Source organism: Microtus pennsylvanicus, chromosome 16 (assembly GCF_037038515.1).
Source record: "Microtus pennsylvanicus isolate mMicPen1 chromosome 16, mMicPen1.hap1, whole genome shotgun sequence".
Taxonomy (NCBI): Eukaryota; Metazoa; Chordata; class Mammalia; order Rodentia; family Cricetidae; genus Microtus; species Microtus pennsylvanicus.
Genome location: NC_134594.1, coordinates 2,354,449 through 2,370,020, shown reverse-complemented (window position 1 = coordinate 2,370,020; position 15,572 = coordinate 2,354,449). Strand labels below are relative to the sequence as shown.

General features: G+C 39.7%; 1 protein-coding gene across 2 annotated transcripts in view; it reads left to right on the top strand.

Annotated features, from left to right (window-relative positions):
• The window catches only part of Naaladl2 (N-acetylated alpha-linked acidic dipeptidase like 2), a 1,054,557-nt gene that overhangs the window by 878,088 nt on the left and 160,897 nt on the right, over nucleotides 1-15,572 (top strand). For both annotated transcript variants that reach the window (XM_075950779.1, XM_075950778.1), the window contains one exon: nucleotides 7,711-7,857. In XM_075950779.1, the coding sequence (XP_075806894.1) occupies nucleotides 7,711-7,857 (147 nt within the window). The remainder of the gene's footprint in view (nucleotides 1-7,710; nucleotides 7,858-15,572) is intronic.

Below are 15,572 nucleotides of genomic sequence, written 5' to 3'. Positions count from 1 at the left end.
GTCAGTGGACTAAACCTCTGAAACTCTAAGTTGCTACTTCAACTTAATGTTTTCCTTTGCAAGAGTTGCTGAGGTCATGGTGTCTCTTTACAACAACAGAAACCTTAACAGACTCTGTTCTAGAAAAGTGATAGAAATAAAAACATTAGGTAGAGCTCGGGGAATCCTGGGAAAGAGGCAGAGGAGAAATTGTAGGAACTAGTGGGGACAAGGGAACCACAAGAAAACCCATAGCACTAACTAACCTGGGCTCACAGAGACATAACTGACAACCAAGGAATCTTTGTGGAACTCTGTTAGGCCCTCTACATATACATTACAGTTGTGTAGCTTGGTCTTCTCATGATACTCCTAACAGTGAGAACAGGGACTGACTCTGACTCTGTTACCTGCTCATGGGACCCATTCCTCATACTGGATGGCCTCATTCTGCCTTAATAGAAGAGAAGGTACCTAGTCTCATTGCAACCTGATATATAGCTAGCTGATACTCATGGGAGGCCTGCCTGTATCTGAAGAGTAACTGAGGAGCAGGGGTGGATGGGGGGGGCGCTGAAGAAGATGGGAGGGAATAGCTAGGAGGAGAGGAGGACTGGGAAACTTGGATTGGGATGTAAAAGCAAAAATAAATATATAAATAAAACGATGACCAAAACTGCTCTATAGATGTCTTTCCTATCTTAAGAATGAGAAAACTACACTGAAAAGACTTTGCTTTATCAGGCTGAACATTCTGTACCTTGCAAGTCAGGAAAAAAATAATTGTATGAAGAGATTTACTAAAAATGCTATTAATGTTGATTTTCTTCAGCAATGCTAATTTGTAATGCTTATATGAGTACTCCACAGGCTATGTATCCAGTGTCAAATGCGCGCCTCTTAACTCTCTCAGAAGAAGACATCTCCCTCTTAGCTTACAGGATTATTCCCAGTTGGTAGCTCAAGGCTGTAGGACATGTGGTAAATGCCACATAAACATATTCCTTAAAAAGACACTGATGCTTTCTTTAAAATGCATATCTGAAAAGATTAAAACTAATTTAAAGTGCAAGCCACCTACCTCATGTGTATTACCCATGAGGCTCCTGGCTTGGCTAGCCTGCTCTTTACCTTTTCCCTTCAACACCCATGTCTAGCAATATACAAAGAATCAATGAGGCAAAGAGTTGGTTCTTCCAGAAAAATCAACAAAATAGACAAACCTTTTTCCAAACTAACCAAAAAGGAAAGTGAGAATATCCAAGTTAACAAGTTCAGAAATGAAAAAGGGGACATAACAGCAGACACAGAAGAAAAAAGAGAATCATCAGGTCATATTTCAAAATTGGAAAACTTAAAGGAAACAAACAATTTTCTGGATAAATATCACTTGCCAAAATTAAATCAAGTCCAGATAAGCAAATTAAACAAACCTCTAACTGCTGATGTAATGATACCCGAAAGTCTAGAGCTGGTGTTGGGTAGCCTTAAATGAGCAAGTGGGCATTCCTGCTGTTGGGCGGGGCTGAGATTAGCGTGGACAGCTCCTGTCCTCAGTGCTCTTTGAGGGGCCTCTAGACACAGCAGTGGCCTGCCAGGCTCTGATGGGCACACTCCAGTGAAGCTCTTTCTTTGCTCGCCCTTCTCTGTGTGTGTCTTTGAAGGAAGGCAACGATGCCTCCATCTGTCAGACGTAGACACATTCCTGCTGATGGTGTTCTTTCCTCCGTCTGAATTATCACGCTCAGCACTTCGCTTGCTTGAAATGGTAATGTGTGGTCCTACGCTGTCCACATCCTTTGCCCTCCTGCTTGCTAAGTGTGCATTTTTCCTGCCTTTTCTCCCCATGTTCTCTTAAAATTAAATGAATTACCTCTGTGAAACCTTAGGGTACTTATCTGATTTACAGCTGCCCTGCAACTCTGGTCACATACAGAATAGCAAACTTTTCCCTACACCCTTTGGTACTTCAAAATACATGCAAAACAATTCCAGTTGTTTCATCTTTCTGGGTTAGTCTTCCAAATGTTTATTTTTTTAAAGAGAAGTTACTAAATTGTTTCATCTGGAGAGGAATTTTGTTTAAATATTTCATTAAAAGTATTTGCAGCCTGAGACAGTGTTCATTTGAAAACCAGTTAGGTTTTTTAGCTTTTTTTTTTTTTAATGCATGGCAGCTGGTATCTATCACAGAAGTGCTGACACCATATTATTTAAAATAGCACTGCCTGGGAGGCTAGGGAAGCTATTTAAGACAGAGCTCAAGAAGGCTGGGGAAATAATAGCCAAAGTTATGTTATGTCAGCCGGTTCTTCAGCATGGAACAGCATGCGAGGCCAGACTGGTTATCTTTCACATAGACATAAAATCTATATCCTGTTCTGGTCATTAGAGATCCCATGGGGACAGTATCCAGGGGGACTGTGCCTGGATCTCATGTGTTAGCCAGAGGACAGCATGTGGGGGGTGGGGGGCTGAGGGTGCTGTGAGTTTCCAGTAAACCCTCATTTTCACTTAGATGAAATCAGAATGCAGTATTGGGGAGCTCTGGGCTTTGTCTCTCTAGGTTAATCTTGCAATTCAAAAAGAAACAGTTTATCATGAGAGTGAGGGACACCAAGCTTGATGAGGACATTTCAGAGAAGCAAAGACACTGGATGACTTATCATCCAGTACCTCATTTCAAATCATCATTTCCCTTAAACTGAGAGACAGTTTGGTTCCGTGGTATTCAAATGACACTTTGCATATGACCTGAAGAACTCATTCCTTCTTTTGTGGATAAATAGAGGAACCAAATGTAATCATTAGACTGGCATAGGCACTTCAAGATAGTGCATCTTGAAGAACCTAAGAAGAAAGTCCCTGCTTGCACTTTTGTATATGGAATCGCCAGTGTTGGAGGATTTGAAACAGGGCACCACCATACAGGCAGGGAATTGGACCATAAGGGCTGAGCCCTAATGGATGGAGCTGACACTCATTAAAAAAGCAATAGACATCGGTTTTTCTGTTCTCGACACTTGAAGACCCAGGAGAACTACTCTCTGTACCAATCCTCAGCCTCGTTGACTATTACAGTACTTGGATAGCTCTTTCTTGGCCCCCAGATCCACTAAAAGAGAATTTCTTTTGCTTCAGCTATCCAGTATCTGCCATGCCATTGTTGCTGCCAAGACTGATACATACATGCACGAAATTGTGCTCAGGCAAGGGAGTTGCCCCTGCCTCCTGGGAGGACCAGCCTGCACACTACATCCAGAGCTTCATTTGGCGGGATGAGGGCTTGCTTTCCTCGGATGTTAATATCATCCAAGACCACCCTCACAGGTGGACTTAACAATGTGCTTTGTATTGAGGCTTTCAGGAGTTGAATGAGGTTGGCATACAGAGTCTATAGTAAATGACACAGGCATAGTGTTTGTAGTGAGAAATTATTTTCACTACTGTAAACAACATGACTGCACTGGGGAAACACTGTGCTACCAGTGGGATGGAGTCACTTTACACAGCTGAGATTGGAAGATATGGCTGAAGTGAAAATAAAGATCTAACTTAATAGTGATAATAGACTGTAATTCTTACCTTTTAAATGCACTTTGCCTGCACAAGCAGTCATTAGATTTCCTTTGACTAGTGAATGAATTCCTGTTTATGCAGGGAAAGAGAATATGAGATAAATAAAACACTTGAGCTGTTAAACAGCAACACATCCTTTAAAAGCATTTAAAACCTGTTTTTGAGTTGACACTGTAGTAAGAAGGACATAGATCTCACCATGTAATCCAGCCTGGTCTCACAATGTGGATGATCCTCCTGCCTCATCATCCTACGCACTGCAGTTATAAGTGTGAGCTGCCAAAGCAGGATTAAAATGTTTTAGTTTATGATAACTGAAGTAAAAATAAGGTGAAAAGGCTCAACTATTTGATACTGATTTATTTAGTGATTTACTGAAGGCGTAAGTCACAAAACAGTCTCATACCAGTATGGAATTATGATTAATAAAAGAGCTATTTATGTAAGGGGAAAATCTACAGGTCACTGTCGTGAGTGAATGGGAGCAGAGTCTAGCAGCTGGAAGCGGGAGCTGGAGGCAAAAAAGCGAGAGCAGGGTTACAGCTACTTTTTAAAGCAAAAGAGACCACGCCCAAGTGGGCTGGTATCTTAAAGGCTATCGGCTGAAGGGGCAGAAGGAGCTCACACAGCAATTTACTTAAAGCATTGCTCATACAGGCTATTTGCCGAGTATGACTTCACAGGCTACATGGGAGAGAATGAGAGAGAGAAATTGATGAAGCTCTGGGTCATTGCCCTTAAAATCTCCTGAATGTCATATGCACTTCTGTAATAGCCTGCATGGTAGCCCTCCCCTCTTTGTGGTTCTAGAGCAGAAAATGAGAAAGCAAACTGCACCTGAGGTGGAAGTTCTTTAGGAACTATCTTGGCTTAGGTCCACTAGTGACATCTCCTCTCTTCTACTTTCCTTGGCGTCGGGTTGATTATTCCAAAAGGATCCCACAGCAGTACCTATGTCTATCTATATCTATGTCTAATCTATATTTATCTATATCATCTACCAGTCCTACTATCAAAAACATGATGTTGGGTGGGAGAGGTGAGGGGAAGAATGGGGAATAGTAGGAGAGAAAGGATGAGGTATAATAAAATGTACACACGTATGGAGAAAGAATAAATAATTACAAATTTAAAAGTATTTAAACATATTTGTCAGTATGACTTAGCACCACTTCTCAATTACTATAAAAGCTAAGCTAATTTGTGTATATCTCACATATATGCTCATTTACTGAGGTCTTGCTTTGTGACTTCCAAGAATTGGGATGGTAATGTCATTTCTGGTCCTCAGCAGACTTGCATGAAGAAATGAAACAATTGACAGACACAGTTGTTGCTTGAACTTGCTTATTTTATGAACTGGAATAAAAATGCTTGTTACCAAACATTAAATTTAGTTCATTTTGAACTCCTTAGATAAAATACTTAATAAGAATTTACTCAGCCTTGTAAATAAATTTAAAAAGTTAATTGACCTGCACAAATTTGCTTGCAACCTTCCATCTCCCACGGTATTTAACTTCTAGGAAAATAAAGCAAACAACACTTTACTTTCCTCTCAGACATTAGTGCTTCTGAGGGTTTAGTCTATTCCAGTCAATTACTTGGTATGAATCAGATGCACTCCACTAAAGTACTCTTTGGAAAACTGAACTTAGCAGCAATATTACTTAGCATTTGATAAGTGAATTTGATATAGTTGGGTTTCTTTCCTTTCCTTTCATTCTTTCTTCTCTCTCTCTCTCTCTCTCTCTCTCTCTCTCTCTCTCTCTCTCTCTCTCTCTCTCTCTCTCTCTCCCCCTTCCTCCTTTGCTCCCTTCCTTACTCCCTCCCTCCATCTAATGGTATCAACTAGCTACTACTCTCTACACTGGCCTATTATTAGACAGAGAAATGCTTCTAACCCAGATTGCAGATGCAATCCCTTATAAACAGGTAACTCACATTTTCCTGTTAGCTGCTACTAAATTGTAAAAGAAAACAAGAAACCAGAGCCCAGTGCTTGGAAACATGATAATGTAGCTGGAATTTTCTTTGGGCCACCAACCAGCTGCCAAATAAAGACACAAAGACATTAATTATGAATGCTCAGTCATAGCTTAGGCTTGTCACACTAGCTCTTTTAGCTTTAATTTAGTCTGTTTCTCTTCATCTATGCTTTGCCTCACGGCTTTTTAACCTTGGTTTCCTTCTGTTTGTCCTACGTTCCTGCTTTCTCCATGTGTCTGTCTTGCCCCCGACATCTCCCTGTTGTGTCTTTTTTCTTTCTTCTCGAGCCTAAATTCCTCCTCCTCCTTATTCTCCCTGCCTGGAAGTTTGCCTATCTCCTCTCTCACTACTGACCATTCAGCTTTTTATTAGACAAATCAGGTATCTTAGGCAGGTAAGGTAAAAGAGCAACACATCTTCACATAGTTAAACAAATGCAACACATCTTTGCATAGGTAAAAAAAATATTCCCCATCATGGTAACTGAACACACTCAGATAAGCCAGGGTGGGAAAGAAGAGAAAGGGGAAAGCTCAGAAAAAGGGATGATATGGAAGTGAACTGATAAAGCCTGTAAAGAACTAGAGAAGCAAACATACAGGCCAGGCACACCAAGAGATGTCTAGAGCACTGTCAAAGAGTCAGGGCCAAGGGTTTGATCCTCAGAGGGAGGACCTGGTAGGGCCCTAAGTTCTGGATAAAGGGCATAGTCAATAATACTCAGGAATTTGCTGTGGCCAGAAGGGATCTCCAGCGGGATCTGCAGCACTCAAACAGTAGTTTTCTGATACTCTGAGTTGAAGCCAGAGCCTGACGATTGGAAACATGGTACAGAATACGAGCTGGGCTATTCTGGAGCCTTACACCAGTGTCACCAGATCCAAAGGATGAAACGCAGTATTTGAGCCCGCAGGATCAGGCCTATGGTCAGCACAACTGCATCAGTATTTCAGCTTGCCAGCAGGCATTGTAATAAACTTTATCACTACGTTACTATTCCCCTAGGCAGTTCATATTACTAAAGCAGTCAAGAAAACCCTACTGTAGAGAAACTAATGGGCCTAAGCAGCTCAGGAGACACAGCTCAGAAGAGTTAATCCAGATGACTCTTTTACAGAGTGTATGGACCAATCACAGTCATTTGGTCACTTAGTTTGGACCAACTATAAGTATTGGGCCAATTACAACGACGATAGTCTTATGAACGAATCACGGTCTCATTTTATAACCAGTCAGAGTCATTCTTGCACCAGAAAATTGTTTCGTCTCTGGTCAAGGTGGACACAATTCACTGAGGCTTGTGATTACAAGTCTGTTGTAGACAGTCTCTAACAGCACTGGCTGAGGCTGTGCTTCGGAGCACCAGGACAGTCAGCTTCCATCTTTTGCATAGTTAGCTGGAGGCGTTCTTGGTGCTGGCATAAGGCTAATCCAGCTGCCTGTTTGTCTCATAGACATTTTGCTTAAAGCATTTCAGGAAAGTTCAATAGCTACTAATTAAGGAGTCAAATGGCTCAATCCACAAGACTTTTGCTTATTTACATGAAGAATAAATGTCAGAAGAGCCGACAAATACAAAGTTAAAAATTTTATTATGGGCTATTTCTCACCAGAGGCAGCCACCCTTCTGAATTCTTTCTTTCCAGTATGTCTCTTGACTGAGATTTGTTGTGTGGTGTGACCTTTTTTTTTGCAGGAAATGGAGCCCGGTTGTAACAACTTTTGCTGGAGCAGACTGGAGCAGAGCAGCACTGTAACACACTTTGGCCAGGGAAACTTTCCCCTAGTGAAGCAGAGTTGTTACATTCCTAGGGACCTAAGCAGAGCTGTAGTAATTCTGCTGGGGAAAATGGCCCCTGCTGGGGCAGAGTTGTTACACTTGTATTGGGGACACATTTCCTTAGATCAGGGCTGTAAATTCCTCCTTTTACAGTGTCTTTGAGGTATTCCTTGGCTCTCAGCTGCCAGGATACCTTCCCACTGGAGAACAGATTGCTGCCCCTACTTCCAACGGTCCCATTGAAGGGAAAAGCCTGGTCACCTGCATCCCAACGTTAGCTCATTGATTTGCTGATCTCGGGGCCACATTTTGAGTGACACTGACTTGCAAATTATCTGGGAAGCATGAGTCGATGTTGACAGTATTTAAATTGTGTTTTTCAGACAATTAAGTTCAACTGTACCCGAAAATCTCAGTGCCCAGGAGCCAACGTCAGCTCTGTACAGATACAAGGTGATGCTGATTATTTCATCAACCATCTTGGAGTTCCAGCTGTGCAGTTTACTTATGAGGACATCAAAACATTAGAGGTAATTGTCTCTAAACATGGGAAGTACTCACTTGCAATGTAGCAGATATGCAGATTTTATTTTAACATAGCTTGGTATTCATCTTTCAGACAAAATGGGTCACTGTAGGAAGGGGCTTCATTGTGAAATAATCTTTTTTTTTAGAGGCTTTGAAATATCATTTGGAAACATGAGCTTTAAAGAGTGTTTGATTCCGTTTAGAAAGACTTACCCTGTTGCTCACATTTTCATAGAGAGCCTTGCAGCAAGAAACATCAGTTGTTGGATTAACATCAGAGCAATTGTAGACTTCAGTGTTGACAGAAGCTCATGGCATGAGCAGAAGACTCTCCTTCTGTGCCCGAGGGGAAATACATTTCTTGTGCTCTGTGTTAATGTGAGTCTTGTGGATTAGCTCTCAATGTTTGTCAACAGTTTGCATTCCTGAAAACCTTTTCTTCAAAGAATAATGTGAAAGTGTGATTCATTTTCACTAACCTTGTTTATCTAGTTTTTGGAACTGAGTCCTTTACTATTTCTGAGAATCAGCAAGCTGCTTCCAAGTAAATCTAAACCTTCCTGCACACATTGTTCATGTGTCTGTGAGAGGTTCTGGAACACTCTGCTTTAGGACATTATTATCTTGACAACACATTGAGTACAAAATAGAGTGAAGTGTACTATGGTCCTTAAATGTAGATATGTCTAGGAAAGACTTTTAAGTTATGTTTACATAGACCCATCTCCAGTTATGCAGTTCCTAAATTCTAGTAGACTTAGCAGGGCTTAGTGCTATATTATCCACAGCTCTCTGTTCTACACTCTTGTTTCCCTGGAGACAGTGATTATTATCCACTATCTCATGGAAGCAACAAACTCCAGGAGAATCCTATTGTGGGGAGATTAACTCTGGTAATGTAGAGTAATACTTCAGATTTACTTGTTTAAGTTAAGATCTTCGTCCACCATCTTGAAACACATTTTAAAATTATTGTGGTTGTTTGTATAAACATGAAGGGTGTGCTTGTCACAGCCGGTATGCAGAATTTGAGGAGAAATTTCAAGGGTAGGTTCACTCCTTTCAAAGTGGACTCTGGAACTGAGCTCAGCTCGTCAGGTTTATGTGGCAGGTGCTTTCATCTGCTAGCCATTGCTCTGACTTCATTCACCAGATTGGAAAAGACTGTATACGCATGTAGACATGTTGGTTCTTTTGCACAACCTCAATATATGCACATTAATAAGTCGATGACCTGCACTGTCACCTGAAGCCATGTTGATATCCTTGGCCTGTGCGGCCCCTGAGGGCTATGGTGGTGTCCATGGCCCATGCAGCAACAGAGGGCTGTGTTGATTGATGTCTGTGGTCTGTATTGCTACCTGAGACCATGCTGAAGTCTTTGGCACATTCTGCTTTCTCCCAAGATTGTGTTTAAGTCCAGGATCTGTGCTTCCTTGATTGTAAAAGATAAGAAATCTATGTTTGCCATGGTATTGATGACTGCAGACTCACAGCTGAGAAAGAGGGATGTAGAAGGTTTCTGTGTCAACCCCTACCCCTTTTGCCAAAAAAAAAAAAAAAATCATAGAAAGCCACTGAAGGGAACTCTTAAAAATTGTGAGAAGAATGTTGAAGAGTAGTTATCCACAGTTGGTGGCTTCTGGAAGGGTTATGGGTGGGGAAGGATTCAGTTTTGCCTAAGGGGTTTGCCACTGGGAGTTTGAATATGCCCTAATGAGTATATGGGCAACACCAATTGAACTTTCTTTTTCTTCTTTTTTTTTTATGTGGAAGTGGGGGATCATGAGGGTTGTGGAGACAGATTTGGGAGGACTGGCAACTGAGTGTGCTTGGGGTTCATGATGTGAAATTCCCAAATAATCAATGAAAATATGAAAAACATACGATAAGAAATAACATCTACATTTTCCTGCACAATACCTTTGAATTTTCCTCATACTCCTCAAGTCCTAGCATACCTGACTGCCATCTTGCTCTCCAGTTGAATGGTAGCTTTTGTTTTGTGCACCTAATTTATTTTCATTGAGTTTTCAGCCACAAGTATTCTAGCATAGCTGTAGGACATGAGTAAATACCCTACAAGACAGATTAAAAAAAAAAAAAACAAGTCTCTTGGATTTATTTATTTATTTTGTTATAAACTGATTGAACCAATAGTTCAGGCATCTTATTAACTCTTATAGCTTATATTAGCCCATTATTCTTGTCTATGTTAGCCACATGGCTCAGTACCTTATTAAGAGAGGCAGTCACATCTTGCTTCTTCTGTGGCTGGGTCAGGACTGTGGAAATTAACTTTCCTCTTCCCAGAATTCCAGATTTATTTTTTGGATGAAGTGCTTTCGTTTACTCTGGAACACACTTTCTAGACTGTGCTATGGATTAAATGAGATTGTGAATGAGCTCTGTGCTCATGCTAAAACCCCATCAACCATCGTGATTAGCACAATTTCTTGTCAGGGTTTAGGGTCCATAGACTAGTGGAGTATTGCCAGATAATTGGGAAGCACACATCCGTGTGTGAGGTAAGAGCTCTTCATCGTTAAGGTGAACAGATGTTTTCTGGGGTTAATCCGCTGGAGAATGTGGGGAAGCAGATGAGAGGAAGCAGATGGGAAATGAGGGGCTACGCTGTGCTGTTATCACTGGGAAACTCCTGGAAGCCAGTGTCTCTCCTACAGAAGGGCCTTACTCTGAAAGACCCAAACAGTGTTACAAACTACATTTAGAATGCCTAACTCTTGTCTTCCAAATCAGTTTTCATTGTATTTGTTTCTACAAAAGTAATTAGTAGAGTCCCCCATGTGTTAGTGACAAATGACCTTGCTTATGGTGATTCAGTGGGGAGAAGTTTTAAAAATAGATTTGTCCCTTACAAAATAGGATTGGTTATGATGATATGATTCATGTACACTCTCTGAAGAACAGATATTAACCTTTACTTTCTGTGTTAGCCTATTATAAATATTTGTACACAGATATTAAGAGGAATTTTAAATATTGGAAAGCTTCATGTAGGATATTAAAATATTTTACTATGCCAATCAGTAAAGTAGTCAAGGAAATTAGATCCTTCTCACGAATTTAATTTTCACATGCTGTGTTTAGAGAAGTGTCCCAGAGGGCTAGGAATCAACACTGTTTCTATAGATCTGTTATTTCTCAAGTCCATGTGTGTCTGTGCCTCTGATGCTTTACTGATATCTAAGAAAGAAAATTGACACAAAATAGTACATTCCGCTCTTCCCCTCTGAATTTGGAATTTTCTCCACAGGCTCATGTTTTTTGCAGTTGGTCCTGAGTTTATAACACTAATGTGAAGGCTGTATAGGCCTTAGAAGGCCTGGTTTGATTAAGCAAGGGCTGGTACATGTAGCTGTTTCTACCCTCCTTTTTTTGCTTCCTCTCCTGCTGTTGTGTAAGGAATCTCTCCTATATATTCCTACCACCATAAACTGTTTTGTACCTTCACTTTTTTATAGTTCTAAATATGTGATAAATAAATAAATCTAAAATAAAGATAAGTTCTTAACTAAACACAGATAAAAATCAACAACGAACCATAAACTGGAATAATTATAACAATGTACTATTTTAAAGATGTTGTCGTTGTTACTGTTGCCATCAGGAATCATTATTAAATAAGATGTATTGTAGTAATGGGACAGAGAATCTAACTCCTGATAAGTAAAGCACTACAAGAAGTTGCATGGGAAGCTGGGCTCCACTGGGTAAAAAGACACTCACATTTTAAGCAAGACAGAACATCGAACTACAAAGATCGGCATGCAACTGAAAGTTTACTGCTTATTTCTTCTCACTTAGTATTTTTGCACCGAAGTTGACTATAGTTAACTGAACTGGTGAAAACAAAACCCTGAATACATGGGGCCCTCTTTACATTTAGCTATAGCAATTGAACCACATGAAAACTAAATTTTAAAAAAAATAAGCTATTCCAAAGGGATAATTTGCTACACACGTTGGATATTATGAGTTTTGCTTTTAATGAAATCAAGCAGTTAAAAATATGTATTGAAATTTTGTGCATAACTCATATTCTCAGGTGAAACTTTTCTTCCTCATTTCTGTGCATTCAAACGCATCACCTGAAATTGCATAAAGCACAGTTCATCTTTACCATTCCTCTGCATCTTTAGCTTTCCAGTAACTAAAGCTCACAAATCCACAGGAATCAACGTTATTTGCCAAACGGCAGCCGATTCCTTCTTATAAGATATTGCCCTATTAATTGAAACATACCTGACTTTCAACTTCATTTAAATAAGTTTTTAAATTTATAAACACTGCTGCACCTGTTAGTAGAAGCATTCTTCACAGTTTAAATAGAAAATAGAGATTGCCGCAGAGAAAATGAGAAGACAGATGCTTTCCAATTAACGGTGTAGTATTTATGACAAGTGGTGGCCCAAGCACATTGCTCAGTCACTTACCAACTGTCTGATATAATTTTTGCTCTAGATTTGTGTTTTTATTCTCTGCAAGGCATGTCAGAGGCCCCACCTTTCCTAGCACATCATAAGATCTTTATGCTCACCAAGTTTTATAGCACCAGTTTAAGCTCTGGTTTCTCACTCTGCTTAATCTTGTATTTCTTGCACTTCCATTTGAGAAATTCCATTTTAAGCCCAATATACCTATAATCCAGGGCTTAATATTTTCATAATAATGAGTTTAAAGTGTATTATGGCTTTTAAGTAGTAAGAGCCATGTCATAATTGTTTCAACATCATTTAGCGAGCATCAAAGGCATAGTGAAGTATATTAATTTTCTTTAAAAGCCGAATGAATTTATGATGAATTTGACTCTTAAACCAATATACAGAAAAGTATATATATATATATTTGCAGTTATAAACTTTTAACAATCAGTAATTTTGTGGGGAAAAGCTGACAATTCATTTTTACACCAAATGCAGTAGCAAATTGCATGCATATCCAAACAAGGATATGAGTTTACACATTTTTTGCTTTATTCTGATCAGAAGAGCAAAGTTTTTTATATAAATTACTACTTCTATTTTCTGTTCTGAACATAGTCATGGCATTGTTAGGTTAACAAATGATTTCCATTCAAAAGTAAGTTCAAAATTCCGGACTTTAGAAACTAGAATAATTGACATTTATTTCTACATATGCTCTACTAATATTTTGCAATATCTTATAGAAGCAATCCATAAAAGTTTTTCATCTTAAATTCCAGTTCCAGTTCCCCCTCCCTCCCCTTCTTTGACTTCCTTCCCCTTTATCCAGCCCCCATCTGCTCTTGATTCAGGGGGTGGAGGGGTGAGGTAAGGCATACCAAGTTGAGGCAGGACCAAGCCCCTCCCCACTATATCAAGACAGAGCAAAATATCCCACTATTAGTAATGGTCTCAAAAAAAGCCAACTCATCCACCCAGGATAAGTCCTGGTACCACTGCTAGGTGCCCCCTTCAACAGTTCAAGCCACATAATTGACCCCGACATTCAGAGGGCTTATTTCAGTCCCATGCAGGCTCCACAGCTGTTGGTCCAGAGTCCGTGAGCTCCCACTAGCTCGGGTCAGACTTTCCCAATTATGATCTTACCTGTATCCCCTTATTCATATGAACCTCACTCCCTCTCTTCAAATGAACTCCAAGAGCTCAGTCCAGTGCTTGGCTGGTGGACACTGCATCTGCTTCCGTCAGTTACTAGATGTAGGTTCTATGGTGGCAATTAGGGTAATCACTAATCTGATTATAGGGAAAGGCCATTTCAGGCACCCTCTCCACACTTTCTAGGAGTCTTAGCTGGGTCATCCTTGTGAATTCCTGGGAATGTCCCTAGCACCAGGTTTATCCCTACCTCCATAATGGCTTCCTCTATCTCTTTCGTTGCTCTTCCTCTTTTCCTTCTGCCAACTTAACCATGTTAGGTCTTCATGTTCCCATCTTCCATCCCCTCCCTTCTACTTCCTCTCCCAGTTTATCCAGGAAATCTTAATAAGTGGCATTTTGAAACTTTTCTATTTAAAATACTGTCACTGGAAACAAAAAGAAAGGGTTCTTTAATATCTAGAACCATAGTCATAGCTTATTTCAGAAAACCTAATCACGTTATCACCTCAAAATAGATGGTATTTTTATTTTCTCACTTGTTTCTCTAAGAGTCTCCAACTGTGTCTACATCTACAGGCACGAAAGATCCTCTTCCATTATAAGTTTTGCTTTATAAATAATACAATATTAATACTATACTTTAGTTAGCATTGCTATAATATGTATACATTTAAATATAAATATTACATAATTATTATTAATAATTAACTTAAATATAATATGAATTAATGGAAATAGCTGGAAAATTTGGAAATTAATCAATTATTGGGGAACCATTTCATAGGCCTACTGCTTGGTGGCAAGCATTAGAACCTGGGTGATATTCCATAATCAAATTAAAATCTGAGTGTGGTGGTGCATGTTTTTAAACACAGCACTGTGAAGGCAGAGACAGAAATACTCCTGAGGTTCCGTGATTAAGCTCTGCTTAATCCAATGAATCCCAAGTCCCAGTGAGAGATTCTGTTTCATAATAAGGTGAATTATTTCTGAGGGAGACACACAGTATTGATCTTGTGGCTTCCACATGTTTGTGCACACATATAAATACATATGTATTAATACATACAGTCCTGTACACAGACCTGCATAAGAACACAAAAATAAAAATACAGATGCTATGGGACAATGGAATTTTTTTTTATTAAAAATTTCCGCCTCCTCCCTGCCTCCCTTTTCCCTCCCCCTCCCCCCACTCCCCACCCCCACTCCCGTCCCCCTCCCTCTCCAGTCCGAAGAGAAGTCAGGGTTTCCTGCTTTGTGGGAAGTCCAAGGTCCTCCCCCCTCCATCCAGGTCTAGGAAGGTGAGCATCCAAACAGGCTAGGTTTCCACAAAGTCAGTACATGCAGTAGGATCCAAACCAAGTGCCATTGTCCTTGGCTTCTCAATGGAATTTTATCCTGCCATTTGTATTATTTTTAATAAAACGCTGATTGGCCAGTAGCCCAGTAGGAAGTTTAGGCAGGGCCACCAGGCAAGAATTAGAGGCAAAGCAAAGAGAATTCTGGGAAGGGGGAAGTTTTAATCTGCACTTGTGATCCAGATATAGAGGAAGCAAGATGTGACTGCCTCGCTAAATAAGCTACTAAGCCATATGGCTAACACAAACAAGAATTATGGGCTAATATAGGTTATAAGATTAGTGATTACCCTAATTGTAATAAGAAGCCAGAGATACTATACCAATCAGGTTATAACTACTGAAGACCTCTGTGTGATTCTTTAGGACTTAGCAACTGCAGGACTGGGTGGAAAGAAACCTCTGTCAACAAATGGAACAGAAAACCTTAATCAACATACAGATGTTTAAAAGAAAAACTCATATGATTGGGAAGGGCATTTGCCTTACATTTTTATAAATCTAATTAATATGATTTAATACAAAACTGTGTTATTTTATTAGTTTCTGCATGTAATATTTTGTAACATGTTGTCTTGATGCAGATTCATAAAAATTTCAACTAGTACTTGTTTTCATTAAAAGCATATTTTCTCCAGTACTTTCTATATGCCTAAATATCTTAGCTCCATAGAGATTAATTTCTATGTGGAATCTCAGTTCATGTTAATGAACTTGCCATAGCTTCTGAATAAAATACAGAAGTGAAAG